Genomic DNA, 13,897 nt, shown 5'->3' on the forward strand with positions numbered 1-13,897 from the left:
TGCTGGAAACGAAATTGCTCGTTTGCACTCTGATGAAGAGGAAATGAGTGTGGTGATAGATATCACCCATGAAACATCACCACAACCATAACAATCGAGCCCACCCCAAAATGTGCTTCCACATCAGCCGTGGCTGTGGAGGTATAACAGGTTATTTTTACTTACCAAGTTTTCTGAATTAAAGAGAAATCTGGATTACATGTCAACAAAGTAGACTGGCATTTTGATGACAACTACATCATATGGACTCTGTGAAAAACATGTGCATAAGCAGCACCAATGCCATGATAAACTCCTGTCTGAAAGCACCCTTTCTCACCTATTGATCCATACTCATGGATACGCTTAGCTGTTAGAACTGCCCAAGAAAACTATTAATAGGATTTTGATTGCTGCTTGCTTGCCTGCTTTTGCAAGCTATAAATTATAGTACCGTACTTTAAAATTCCTTCATTCAGCCTTAACACCTGCTTTGGGAACCTCAAAGCTGACAGACTCTTTTATCCAATAAAAAGTAGCACTTTTAGCCACCTTGTGCTTCTCAACTGCTTTATTGGCATCTGCTTAGCTTTACATGCTAAAAAATGTGTTTCTTGATGGTTGTGGCGAGGCAGTTTAGTTGGCCACGTTGCTAGTTAAGTTAGTTTCGTTTGCGCATAGTTCTTTCTTTCTTCCTCCCTCCCTCGCTCATTGCACATTGGGTATGTTTGCAACTGTGAAAAATTACACCTTTCATCATGGTGCAAAACTAATTAGAGGGACCATTTGTTGATAGTTGTGTTGAATAAAGGGTGCAGAAATGTTTCGTCCTTGACTGTAAATGAGAGTTTCTGTGTCTCTGATGTTTGTGCCATGTTGCAACATTTAATGGGGGTGGGTGAGGAATTGAAGATGTCATAGTTCACTGAGGTTTGGGCAGCCTCTGCGGCTAGGAGTGCGCTTCTACAGCTACAGCTGGTATGCCAACTACAGCCATTCTTGGAGTGGGACAGCCTGGCCACGTTGATTCATGCACTGGTAACCTCTAGACTGGATTATTGCAATGTTCTGTGCAAGAGGCAACCTTTGTGCCTGGTTCAGAACATCCAGCCGGCGGAAAATACTGCAGCTAGACTGCTGATGGAGACAGGCTACTGCCGGCACTTAAAACTAGTGGTTAAAAGCTTGCAATGGTTACTCATTTGTTTACAGACTAGGTTCAAGGTTCTTGTATTAATTAACAAGGCCCTTACAACTTGGGTCTGTAATAACTTAAGGTACGCCTGATTCCTTATAACCCTGCCCCAGCCGCTCTGGGCCACTCCCCACAAAATATTTAAAACACAATAAAACATGGTTCAGATGCACAGTTTGTAACTTCCAGAAGCCATTCAGTCAGTATTGTGGCTCTAATCCTGTGGAACTCCCTCTCAACTGAGATTAGATAGCCTGCCCCCTTGCTGAACTTGACAAAAACTTTCCTGTTTCAATGGGCATTTTATGTATGTTTCTGTTTCTATGGTGAATTTTTACTTGTTCTTCATACTTTTAAGAAACATGTTATGCACACTGTTTATAAATTTTGAGTGTTAAGCAGAGTAAAAAATCCTGAAATGAGTAACGATTATTTTTATTTACTTAACTTTTTACTAATATTAACATTTCTGAATGAATCTGCTACCCTTTCTTCCTTGAATAATATCAGATTGTTGATAAATGCATTTTGGATGTCAGCTATACACGAAAACATCTATGGTATCAGACCACTGCCAAAAAGCATAGTATCATCCTGCACATTAGTCACCCATAGTTGCATGACAATAACAACAACCCTGGATAGTTATCCCATTCAAGGAATAGCAGTGTTCCAATGTCTCTAATGTGTGAGCACTGATACAATATTTCAGAGATGCTGTTAATGAATTCTGGCTGGTGTGAGAATTTGCTCTGGCTTGCTCTGGATTTTCATCATTATTCTATATGCTTGTCTCTGGGACCCTTGATACTATGTTGTGATGTCATAAATTTGCCGTTGATTTTTCACATTTGCCTAGCATTTTTCTACCTAATAAGACATGGGAGGAGCAGTCCTTAACAGTTCATCAGGTGCTTCCCAAGAATGAAGTCTTAATTTGCTTCTGCTCCTAACTGGTTACTGGTACATACCTATATGCCCAGGACTGGTCTGGCCTCTGAGGAAACTATATAGGCCCAATTGCTCTGACTGCCTTCTGATCCAAGGATAAACTGTGTTTTCAAGTTCACTCACATGGTCAGCTGGTGATGAGACCTGTTGCTTTCCCTACACAACAAAAAAACAACCAGTTACATACTAAAACTTACAAGCAAACATTTATTTCAATCCTTTAACAGTGTCAATGGGTGTTTAAAGCCTAACAAAATATTTTGTTTATATTGCAGAAGATCAGAGTTATATAAATAGCTTAATTTTTTTTTATTTTTCATGTTAAATTTCACATGAAGCTAGAGTAAGGGCAGCAGAGATTTTGCAGTGCAAACTGCATGTCTTTAAATGCTGCCTGCACAGAGATTACAAAAGTGCCTTTACTCTCCTTTCTCAATGCAATACATTATGTTGAGCAAATGATATGTAATGTAATCCCATGTTTTGCACACACTGTTTAACAAATGGGCCTTGAGATAGATTGATTTTTTTTCAATGTGGGCGGCCTGTGGGGTGGGCTCTGGATGAACAGAGGCCATACTGACCTCTTTACATTCTCAGCATTCATATGTTCTTAAATCATGGGTATGGTAACATAGCTAACAGTTTTAATTTGCATGTAACAAATGGTTTGCTCGCTGAAGAAAAAGTTTCAGAAATAAATCACATGCATCTATGTGACAAATTCACTCTGTATCAAGTTTTGCCACACTCTTTGTTGTCGTCTGCTGAAAGGCCATGTTTATACATGGTCAACACAGACCAGTCTTGTTTGAGAGAGGGACTGTGCAGTGGGGGCAGGGTATTACCATTGTGCTTTTACAATACCATATACTTCTTCTTCTTGTAATTGGCTGCTGGAGCTGTAGAGCTATCACTTCTGTTGCTCTGTTTATCCTTAATCTAGTTGGGATTGTCCAGAATTGAACCATTCCCTCTGTGGGTAGAATCTGAGCAAATAAAACGTCAAGAGGCCTCAGAGTAGTAGACTGAACTGGGCTGTTCATGGTGCCAGATACATATGAGCTAGTGATCAATTAGATCATAGGTCACTAACTTGGTGCCCATGGACACTATGGTGCCCATGAAGGCTTCCCATGGAGACCTTGGGCAAGAATTTGGCTTTATTATTTTTATTTTTTAAGTAAGTCTCTAAGCCCATTGAAAGAGAATAATGGGACAAAATGTGCAGCTGCCTTCTCAGTGATTTCTGTGCAATGATAGCAGCATGGCTACCTTTTATATATTTCCTCCATTAGTTGTGGTGGGCTAGTGGAGATTGCTTAGACCAGTCTCTTTCCCACCATCTAAGTTTCTTTCTTGACAGGCTGTGACAGACTCTGCCAGCTAATATAAATGCTCCAAAGAAAAACCCTACACAGAATGTTAACATATTTCCTGAAAAGCAGGAAAAGGCTTAACAAAACAGATCTCATGACAAACAAATTGGGGAAGTACTGCAATAGTGTTTTTCCAGAGCAGTAAGTAGCATTTTCCATTTCTTCTTCTTAATATCATACATAGGGCTGCTTGGAATTAGGTGACTGTGTCTTGGGTACTGAACCAATTTACCACTGAACTTTTTTTCTGTACTGTACAAGTGCACCATCAATTTGCCTCCATTTCTTCATTATGTATACCTCAGTCTTCAGTGTTTAAATTACACCTTACAAAGCCTGTAGTGCACATCCTTATGTCTTAAGACTATGATCTTATTGAAATTAAGGGTGTCCACCAGTATATTTTTCAGTGCTTGTCCTTACCTAATCATATGAAGTTTAAAAAAGGCATTCATATTAGAGGAGATATTGTCTGAGGCATCGATTCAAAGTTAAGTTTCATTGACTTAAATGTTCACTTTGAAATAGGTAGGACTTCAACATTAATTCTCCTCTCTCCCAAATTTTAGTAATCTCTCTGCCAGCCAAATACAAAACTGTTGCTTCCAGCTCTTCTCACAATACTCTCCTAGACGAAGCTGTTTCAGGCCCACCCTAGCAGGTGGGCATGTCTTGGATTCCAGCTGCTTGGAATAGCCAACTGCCCATTAGTGTCCATTGCACTTAGACCATACCAAAGTGTAAAGTAAGGGCCATTTCACATAGCAGCATGACTCATAAATTTTTTTATGCTGTGGACACTTGTCTACTAGAAACAGAGTAGCCAGGAGCTATTTCTTAGTAACTGAGTTCTAAAATCCCATATCACTGGCTATGTAATTTCTATAGCATTAGTAGCAATAACTCAGGTGGGATGAGGACAAAGATTTACATCCAATAAAAATCACTTATGCCAATGACTCCCTTGTGCTTTGGGACATAATGAAATTTGGGCTAAACATGCAAGAGAAAACAAGGTCTCTCTCTTGAGGATAGCTTATTAGGGGTAGCCAAATGTTCTTTGACTCCAACTCCCATCAACCCCAGATAGCATAGAGAACAGCCAAGGGTGAGAGTTCAAAAATATCTGAAGGCCGGTATTTGGCTACCCACTGCTTTACAGTGGCATCATCCATAAGAGACAACGCTAGAGAGCAATAGTGTTTTTGTGTTTTGAAGAAACAAACATCTAGCCAGTCCCAGCAACAATTAATGATAAAATATCCCATCTGCCTGATTTTTCTTGATTCTCCTGTTCATTTTCCCACTGCTCTGTCTGTGGACTTTATAAGTCCCTTATAAAAGTTCTTAGGCCTGGATAGCAGGGTCACACAGGTGAAACCAGCCACCCTCTGTTGGCAACCACAGAGTTTCTCTCTCCCTCCAGCTCTTCCTTTGGAAACAATTCCTTTCTGAAGGCTCTCAACCCTCATAGTTGTTGTTCTGGCAGCAGCTCCCATACAAAAGGTCCTAGGCCACACAGTGGGGCCACACAGGTAAAGTCAACTCTAATGGCAACCAGAGTTTCTCTCCCCTCACAGCAAAAGTTTACCAAATTTTGATTGCTTGATTACTCTTCCTTTTCACCTTCAGGAGCACCAAGGGGCTAATTTAAATTAAAAAATATTAATACAGTAAATACGGTAAATCAAACTTGCTATACATAACACTTTAAAAATTGCTCACAAAAGACACATAGAAACAAGAGCAAGCACCAACTCTCTCACAACAGCCTAAATCCAAAAAGTCTACAGAAATAGTTTTGAATAGATCTGGCACACAGGGCCAGCTCCTGGCCTGAGAGCAAAGTGCCCTCTGATAGGCCCTCACCTCTCTTGACAGGCTCTGGGACAATGGGCTGCAGTAACAACAGCAGTGAGTGGCTACGTCTAGCAGCTGTTTGGATTTCCCACAATGCCCCAGATTGAAGCTACATCAGGAACATAGACAGACATGAAAACTGCAGCTAGACCCAGCCATCTTGTACTGTTTAATGCACTGGGTTGGAAAATTAATTTTAAACCGAGGGGCAGTGGGACTTAGGGCAGAGGTCAGCGATGAGCTTTTCCAGGGCACTGAGGCCCAACAGTTGCCTAAGGGTGCCAGATGCTAACTTTGGTTCTTCCAGCAATGTCCCTTGAGAGACAATTTCATAAACAAGGTGCCCCCACCCAAAATATACCAATATTGCTTAGAATGGTGGTGGCACCTGAAGAAAGGGAATGGGGTGATGGGAATAGATGCATTACAGATTATGTGGAAGTACTTAATCCAGGTTGAGATACTTCACAATTGTCCTTTTTCAGGATTTATACTTGTGACCTTGGATGCTGATTCCTGAATTTATAGTCATCTGTTCCTCCTCAGTTTGGATTTTCAGGAACCATTAATGAAGCCCTGTCAATTAATTGGAGACAGCATGATACAACTAGTGGTCTTTGGCTTGGCAAAAGTCTTACAAAAGTTAGAGGATAATAATGCATGAGGCAACTGAAAAGCATAGAGACTTGCAGTCTGCTCAAAATGTTGAAGTGCTTTGAAAGAATGAAGTGAAATGTCATTCATATATAGACACAGTCCCAGAGAAGGCTGGCCAGGGGGCAGAGCCAGTTGCTGCTGCATTTTTTCCCCTTCCTCCTCATTCTTCTGTGAAGTTGCAGAGTGAGCAGAGCAGGGAGGGTGAATCACAGACCGGGAGCCAATAAAACGTTAACTGAGGCAAGGACATTGTGCATAGCTGAACTCTACAAAGTAGAGTCAGGAAGAGAGAGAGAGAGAGAGAGAAGCAGAAGCAGAAGCAGAAGCAGACTGATCAGGAGCTTGTAAAATATCAGCATGAGAGAAATAGTTCATATCCAGGCAGGCCAGTGTGGAAACCAAATTGGAACCAAGGTAAGGGGAATAATAATAATTATTATTATTACTAAGTTGTATTTAGCACCTGGTGGTTCCATTTGTAAATCCTTGTGGTACAGAAGGATTTCCTGTTTTGTGCTATTGGGACCCTCTTTCTTCAGACACCCACCTGCAAAATAAGATACTTTTGGGAAAGTATGTTTAATTCATTAGTGCCTTAAGAATTTAGGAAGAAAGTGATAAACAATTCTTTTCTCCTAAGAGATTCACTTGTTTTGGGGAGAAGTTTCTTGTTCTGTAGCAAGCTCGGATTCTAATTTTGTGCGTGGTCACATAGGCTACAGAGTGGGAAACCACCCAAACGGGAACTAAATAGCTCATCTCTTCCACGTTGACCATAAAAGGTTCTGGAAAAAAACAGAAACCAAGGGAGAAAAAAAACCCTGAGGCAGCAGCGGGGGGGGGGGGGGGGGAATTAACCCAAGCTAGAAATACTGCTGGAGATTTTATCCGTTTTCTCTGTGGTTTGAAATCTTGATGTGAATCTGCCTAGCTTTTGACCTTATCCCCCCCCCACAACCCCACCCTATATTTTCTCTGCTGTTCAAGCCTAGAGCAGGGAGGGGCTCAGAGGAGCAGCCTTCAAACATGCCAAGAATTCGGCAGCTGTTGCTTCAACACATGCCTCAGAGGCCTGTTCTGTCCCTGCCAAGGATGGGTGGGTTTCGATGACTTGCAATTAGTGGCAGAGATAAAGAGTAAAGGAAACACGCATACACAGAGTGTTTTTTTTGGGGGGGGGGAGCTATGATGATGACCATCTTCTCAGAGAGTTTGTCTCACTTTTCTTTTCCTTTTCCGCTCAAAAGTTTTGGGAAGTGATCAGTGATGAACATGGTATCGACCCAGCTGGAGGCTATGTTGGTGACTCACCATTGCAGCTGGAGAGGATCAATGTCTACTACAATGAATCATCCTGTAAGTGTACCATTGTTGTCCAAGGGCTAAGCATAATGTGATCTTATGGGAGGAGAAGCAATGAAGAAAGCAAAGAGGTTGCTCAGTTTCCTCTATGTACTTCATTAAGTGTGTGTGTATGTGTTGTTCAACCTCAACTGTTACAGTTCTATGCTCACTGCTTACTTTGTTGGCAATAGGAGAGAGGTAAATTAGAAAGTGTGTGCGAACTACAGTTCCCAGCATCCTCAGCAAGCTTTACCAATGGCCAGGGATGATTGGAACTGTATTCATTAACATCTGGCAGGCCAGAGGTTCCCCACATGTGGCATAGAAAAACAAAAAATTGGTACTTGGACACATAATTCAGCATATTTTATTTCAAAATTTGAAATGAAACTTTAAAAACAAATGGAAGATTTGCGAAGATTGACTTGAAAGTGCTTTGAGCAAACTGGAGTGGAATCCCAAAGGAATAGGAGGAAAGGGGAACTAGATTTTTAGTGGGCCGGAGGACAGTCTCAGTGTGCTGTACTGCACTTTGCCCCCCCCCCCCCAAAGTAGAATAAAAGATATGCTAATTTCCTGGCTTTTTATTTTCTTGCATAGAGCAGAAACACAAGCAACTTAAGGAGACATCAGTTTCACCATGATCCTCCTTTTGCTAGCTGTATGCTGAAGGGCTGACCTCATTGCTTTGTATTTGTGCTCAGAGTATTGCAGTCTTCTGTTTTGTAGAGGCCTTCAGCTTCCACAATCATGGGAAAGCTTTTCCCTGTCCCACAGAAACCTGTGTAGATTATCTGGTTCTAAGTCTCGCTGTCGATAGTTAATTTGTAAAGAGAGAAGAGCCCATTACTTAAACACTTTGCTTCCCACTTCGGTCCCAGATATGAAGGATGAGGTGATTAGTCACTCAAGGTGCTTTCAGACTGGTGGTGTTTAGTACTATAGTTCCCTGTTCTTCTGCTGAATCCTACATGTAGAATTGCTAACAACTTTCAACTAGAGCCAGGGCTTTTTCGGCCGTGGCTCCGATCTGGTGGAACACTGTCACAAGAGACCAGGGCCCTGCGGGACTTAACATCTTTCCGCAGGGCCTGCAAGACAGAACTGTTCCACCAGGCCTTTGGCCAGGGCACAGCCTGACTCCCTCCATTGGCAATCTTCGCAGAGCTCTGGCCCAATGGTTGCCAGTGGCTTGAACTAATTAATTTTATAATGAATGATTTTAAAGTGTTGTTTGTGCTGTTTTACTGTTGTTAGCCGCCCTGAGCCCGGCTTCGGCTGGGGAGGGCGGGATATAAATAAAATTTATTATTATTGTTATTATTATTATTATTATTATTATTTATTATTATTATTATTATTATGAGTGGTCTATCCAGCTGTGTTCCATCTATTGCAGATATTGCAGTGCTGCTCTGTTTTATGTTTTTTAAAGTAGGTTTTCGATATTTGACAAATAGTGGAAGAACTATGGGGAAAACACAGGACAATGATTTAATGATAACATCACACATATGCCCTGTAAAAAGCAACAAAGACTAATGAATTTACTATGGTGTAAGCCTTAACTGGCTATAGTTCATTTTGTAAGATGCATCCATTGGCAGGTATAGAAACAAAGAACTGTAGAGGAAAATAACGTAAGCAGCCATGAGGTTAGAAATAAATGAAATGCAAAAAATCCAGAGTAAATGCCTGGTGTGGAAGCACTCTCTCATATAAAATGAAAGTTCTTTTCCACATGTATATAAGCAGAACCTGAATCTTCTTCACCTTCCAAAGGATAAGACTTGGTACTGAACATCTGAGCCCTTGCTCAATTTTAAGACTGCTTGTTATAAGGGTTATAGTGAGCAAATGATCCTGTTCAGCTCCAACCTTTAACTTAACGAGTTCCAAGCACTTTTGCCTTTTGATTCAGGAAAGTTCATGGAGGACAAAGTTTGCAGCACCAGCTAAGCCGTGATTCACTAACAGCAGTTCCCTAAATGCCAGGAACCATTGTCCCAGCCCAATAGCATAAAATCCTGCCATTCTTTACAAATACGAGCATGTTAAGCGTTTGTCCTGGATGCATTCCAGACTGGGTGGTTCATTCTCTTTCGACTAAAGACTTCCAACACTTTTGGTTGGGTTAGGCCTGCCACCTCCCCTCCTTCCATTTCTGGCTGATGAGTGCTACACAGTGCCTGTGATATCTATCTGTTCTAATCCCCCTGCAGTTTGCAGCATTGTTAGCAGATAGGAAGGGAGAAAGCAACTTTCCAGTCATGGTGGGGCCTGCTATAAGAGATAACAGTGGGACTATCCCTCCTCGTAACATCTAGTTGTTTAAAAGAGTCACAGAAACTCAGCTATGGACTCTGCTTGCTAGAGTAACTTTAGGGGTTGACACAAGTAAGGAAGCAAAGGGCTAATACAGGCAAGGGAAACCTTTGACCCCCCCCCCCAGATATGACTGAACTAAGGCTCCTTATTTGCCTTAGCAAGCATAGGCAGTGGCCAGGGATAAGGGGAGTTGTATTCCAGCAATATCTAGAGGGCTACTGATTCTCCATCACTTCTCTGTAGTGTGAATCCCAACCATATATATTTGGGAATAAGCCCCATTGAACACAGTGGGATTCACTTCCAAGTACTGCCCATTGCTAATGGAAATAGGATAGTGTTTTCCTGTTCCCTGTACAATTTTCTACCTAGCAGAAAAAATGAATTACTTTTAATGTTGATTTCCTAACAAATGTGTGTATAATGGCTCCCGTCAACCCTGACTATTGGCTATTCTGGTTGAGCCAATTGGAGTAGGAATCCCACAACATCTGTAGGGCCGGTGGATCCCCATCCCTGCCTCAGGATACGTTTACAACCAGTGTCCTTTATCACATGTCCTTTCATTTCAGTTTTTAATTTGTTGTCCCAGTACTAATCTCCATGTTTCCTCTGCATGCGCACTTCTTCCTCTCTAGATTGTGAGCTCATGTTTTCTATTGTTTTGTTTCAAAAATAGCACCAGCTTGCACAGTTATATTCAGGTACCTATAAACTTGCTAAGAACTTTAATATGATATGCAAACAAGGGATTACAGAGGGTGTGTGTGTGGAGAAAGTGATCCAGGGGCTTGTGAAGTTGCTGCATTGTACAGAATGGAAAGAGCATCCTCTGTCACCAAAACAACTAAGCAAATTTCATGTGGTGAATGTAAACAAGATCAGCTGGTAATAAAGACTTTGACAATAAAGGAAAAGGGCCATGCCAATGGTCACAATAAGGGACATTATGTTATATTTTCCTAAACATTTGTGGGGAATTAGAGGTATGCATTAAACTGAGCTACTAGAAACACAGTGATAAATAATTATATTTATGTATGTGTATGCGGTAAAGATGTGGCAAGCAATTGTAATAAATTAAATCCGAAAGCAAGATGCATTTCATTTTTCTTATAGCTCAGAAATATGTGCCCAGAGCAATCTTGGTGGACTTGGAGCCTGGAACCATGGACAGTGTGCGGTCTGGTCCATTTGGACAACTCTTTCGGCCTGATAATTTCATCTTTGGTATGTATATGATTGTCTGTTACAAATGCTGGCTAAACTTACCAAGTAGATTATGTTGGAGTTTGGCAAAATGCAGAAATAAATTGTTTATTTCTTTCAATCACTGGTTGAAAGAATAAAGAAACTTATTACTCCTGGCAAACAAACCGTTCTGGTTACAAGCTCATATGGCCTTTATGGAGCCATGAGGTTAACAAAAATACTCTAATACTAACTGATGGGAGGGGGAAGAGGAAGCAAGTAAAGCCTGAGGAAAACAATCTGTAGGTGGTGACTTAAGAAGGAATAAGCAAGGGAAGACTATGTTGCCTTTCTGTCTCTCATCCCCATTGGGTCAGGTAACCTATTGCAAGCACTGCTGCTTTCCTTCTAACAGATGATGAAAACAGGAAAGAAAATGTAAAACGGGGTGGGAAAACTGTGACTTCTCAGATGTTGTTGAACTCATCATCCCTGCTTCATTGGCCATGCTGGTTTAGGCTGATGGGAATTAAAGCCCCAAAACATCTGGAGTGTCACAGTTCCCCACTCTGAGGTAACCCTTGTTTACAGGCAGTTTGGGCCAATGTCTCTCTCTAAGTCAGAAAAGGGCACATGACCCACAAGTTACAGGCAGATTGCCAGTGCATTTCTATGTGACTTTACTGAAATCTTTTACAAAAATGAAGTAGTGGGCTCTAAATTGTAAATTTAGAGAGTCATATGTGTCGGTCTTTAAAAAGTGCAAGGAGAACGAGGGATGCACAGACTAACTTTATCTGTCATTGGAAAATAAGTGGTCCAGTTAAAGTGTGGGTCTATGGGGTAATCTCTTTTGTAAATAATATTTTTTTATTAAAAATGTCTATGTAAATGATTACAGATTTATGGAGTGCTTTTGGACATGCTGAAAGCAACACCTTGGTTTTAAATGTAGTCATACTTCATGTTGTGTCCGCTTCAGGTTACGTGTTTTCATGTTGCGTCCTGCGGCAACCTGGAAGTACTGGAATGGGTCACTTCTGGGTTTCACTGCTTGCACATGCGCAGAAGTGCTAAATCGGGCCCTGTGCATGCGCAGATGCGGCGCTTCGGCTTGCGTCAGTTCCGTGTTACGGATGGGCCTCCGGAATGGATCCTGTCCGTAACACGAGGTTCCACTGTAGTCAGAACAGTGCAGCATTTTATGTTATTTCTGTAGTGCCATCATGCCACTATGTACTTGAGGAACATGTGGAATGTTTTGGACACATTTGGCAGTTAAATGAGCTCTCGGTGTAACTCTATTTAAAAGTTTTCCACAAAGTCTATGCTTAAATGCATACAGTGGATAAATATGAATATTTTGAAGTTCCTTATTATTTCATGAGTTGTAAACCTATTCACCTCTTCCCCTTTTTTTGTGTTACCTCAGGACAAACAGGAGCTGGAAATAACTGGGCCAAAGGACATTATACGGAAGGAGCAGAGCTGGTAGATTCAGTGCTTGATATAGTAAGAAAAGAATGTGAACACTGTGATTGCTTGCAGGGATTTCAGCTCACTCATTCTCTTGGAGGAGGAACAGGTTCTGGGATGGGAACACTACTGATCAGCAAAATCCGAGAGGAATATCCTGATCGGATCATGAATACATTCAGTGTCATGCCATCTCCTAAAGTCTCCGACACTGTTGTGGAGCCATATAACGCCACACTCTCAGTCCACCAACTGGTTGAAAATACCGACGAAACCTACTGTATTGATAACGAAGCCTTGTATGATATTTGCTTCCGCACTCTGAAGCTCACCACTCCAACCTACGGAGATCTGAACCACTTGGTGTCCGCTACAATGAGCGGGGTGACAACATCATTGCGTTTTCCTGGCCAGCTAAATGCAGATTTGCGCAAGCTGGCAGTGAATATGGTCCCATTCCCACGCCTACACTTCTTCATGCCAGGATTTGCTCCACTGACTGCCCGAGGGAGCCAACAATACCGGGCTCTCACAGTCCCGGAACTCACGCAACAGATGTTTGATGCCAAAAATATGATGGCAGCTTGCGACCCAAGGCACGGACGGTATTTGACAGTAGCTACAGTCTTCCGAGGTCCCATGTCCATGAAAGAGGTTGATGAGCAGATGCTGGCCATCCAGAACAAGAACAGCAGCTACTTTGTGGAATGGATCCCAAATAACGTCAAAGTGGCCGTTTGTGATATAGCACCCCGTGGCCTCAAGATGGCCTCTACCTTCATCGGCAACAGCACAGCTATCCAAGAGCTCTTCAAAAGAATCTCAGAGCAATTCTCAGCCATGTTCAGGAGAAAAGCTTTTCTTCACTGGTTTACAGGAGAAGGAATGGACGAGATGGAATTCACAGAAGCAGAGAGCAACATGAATGACCTTGTGTCAGAGTATCAGCAGTACCAAGAAGCTACAGCAAATGATGGAGAGGAAATTTTTGAAGATGAGGAGGAAGAAATTAATGAATGAAGTCTATCAAATGCTGTTCTAAAAATTATTAAGTCTGAATAGCTAGCTCTAGTTCTAATCTTTTCCAGGATAGTAAAGAATGTAACAGACTTATTTTTCAGGACTATATTGTTTTCCTCAAACTGTGAATCAGAAAAATCACCTTAGGCTGCAATCTTAAGCACAGTTACTTGAAAGTGAGTGTTGATACCAGCAGGACTTGCATCATCAAAGTAAATGTGTTTTGCAGTGTTAGTGAGGCTTTTGAGTGCTATTCTGTACTAAGTATATAGTATTGAGTTGCTGGGAACAAACTCTGTTAATAAAAGGAATGGAAAAAGTCTAATATTTCATATATTAAATGCATATAAATGAATGCTCAAACACGGACATTTAAAGACTAAAAAAAACCCACCCCATTTATTTACACTAGTAGCTGGGATAATGTCAAACCACACACAAGTTTATGATAGAATCCATGTCCTTCACTGGGGTTGAAAAAGGTTTGCTTCTGCATCACACATTCTACGTTGAATCA

At 41.4% G+C, this 13,897-nt stretch overlaps 1 protein-coding gene across 1 annotated transcript; it reads left to right on the forward strand.

The window, feature by feature from the left end:
* The first annotated feature begins 6,177 nt into the window (after positions 1-6,177).
* Positions 6,178-13,705, forward strand: TUBB6 (tubulin beta 6 class V). Its single transcript, XM_083449952.1, has 4 exons — positions 6,178-6,435; positions 7,269-7,377; positions 10,813-10,923; positions 12,317-13,705. The coding sequence occupies exons 1-4, from the start codon at positions 6,379-6,381 to the stop codon at positions 13,378-13,380; spliced, it is 1,341 nt and encodes a 446-aa protein (XP_083306078.1). The 5' UTR covers positions 6,178-6,378; the 3' UTR covers positions 13,381-13,705.
* Positions 13,706-13,897: the final 192 nt, after the last annotated feature.

Source organism: Podarcis tiliguerta (assembly GCF_965153285.1).
Source record: "Podarcis tiliguerta genome assembly, chromosome: 7".
Taxonomy (NCBI): domain Eukaryota; kingdom Metazoa; phylum Chordata; class Lepidosauria; order Squamata; family Lacertidae; genus Podarcis; species Podarcis tiliguerta.

What these genes read in the sequence shown, in the direction of transcription:
- TUBB6 (XM_083449952.1), top strand. Translation starts at nt 6,379, where the DNA reads ATGAGAGAAATAGTTCATATCCAGGCAGGCCAGTGTGGAAACCAAATT. An exon ending in GAAACCAAATTGGAACCAAG is followed by an intron (nt 6,436 to 7,268) that starts GTAAGGGGAATA and finishes TCCGCTCAAAAG; the next exon opens with TTTTGGGAAGTGATCAGTGA. An exon ending in CTACTACAATGAATCATCCT is followed by an intron (nt 7,378 to 10,812) that starts GTAAGTGTACCA and finishes TTTTTCTTATAG; the next exon opens with CTCAGAAATATGTGCCCAGA.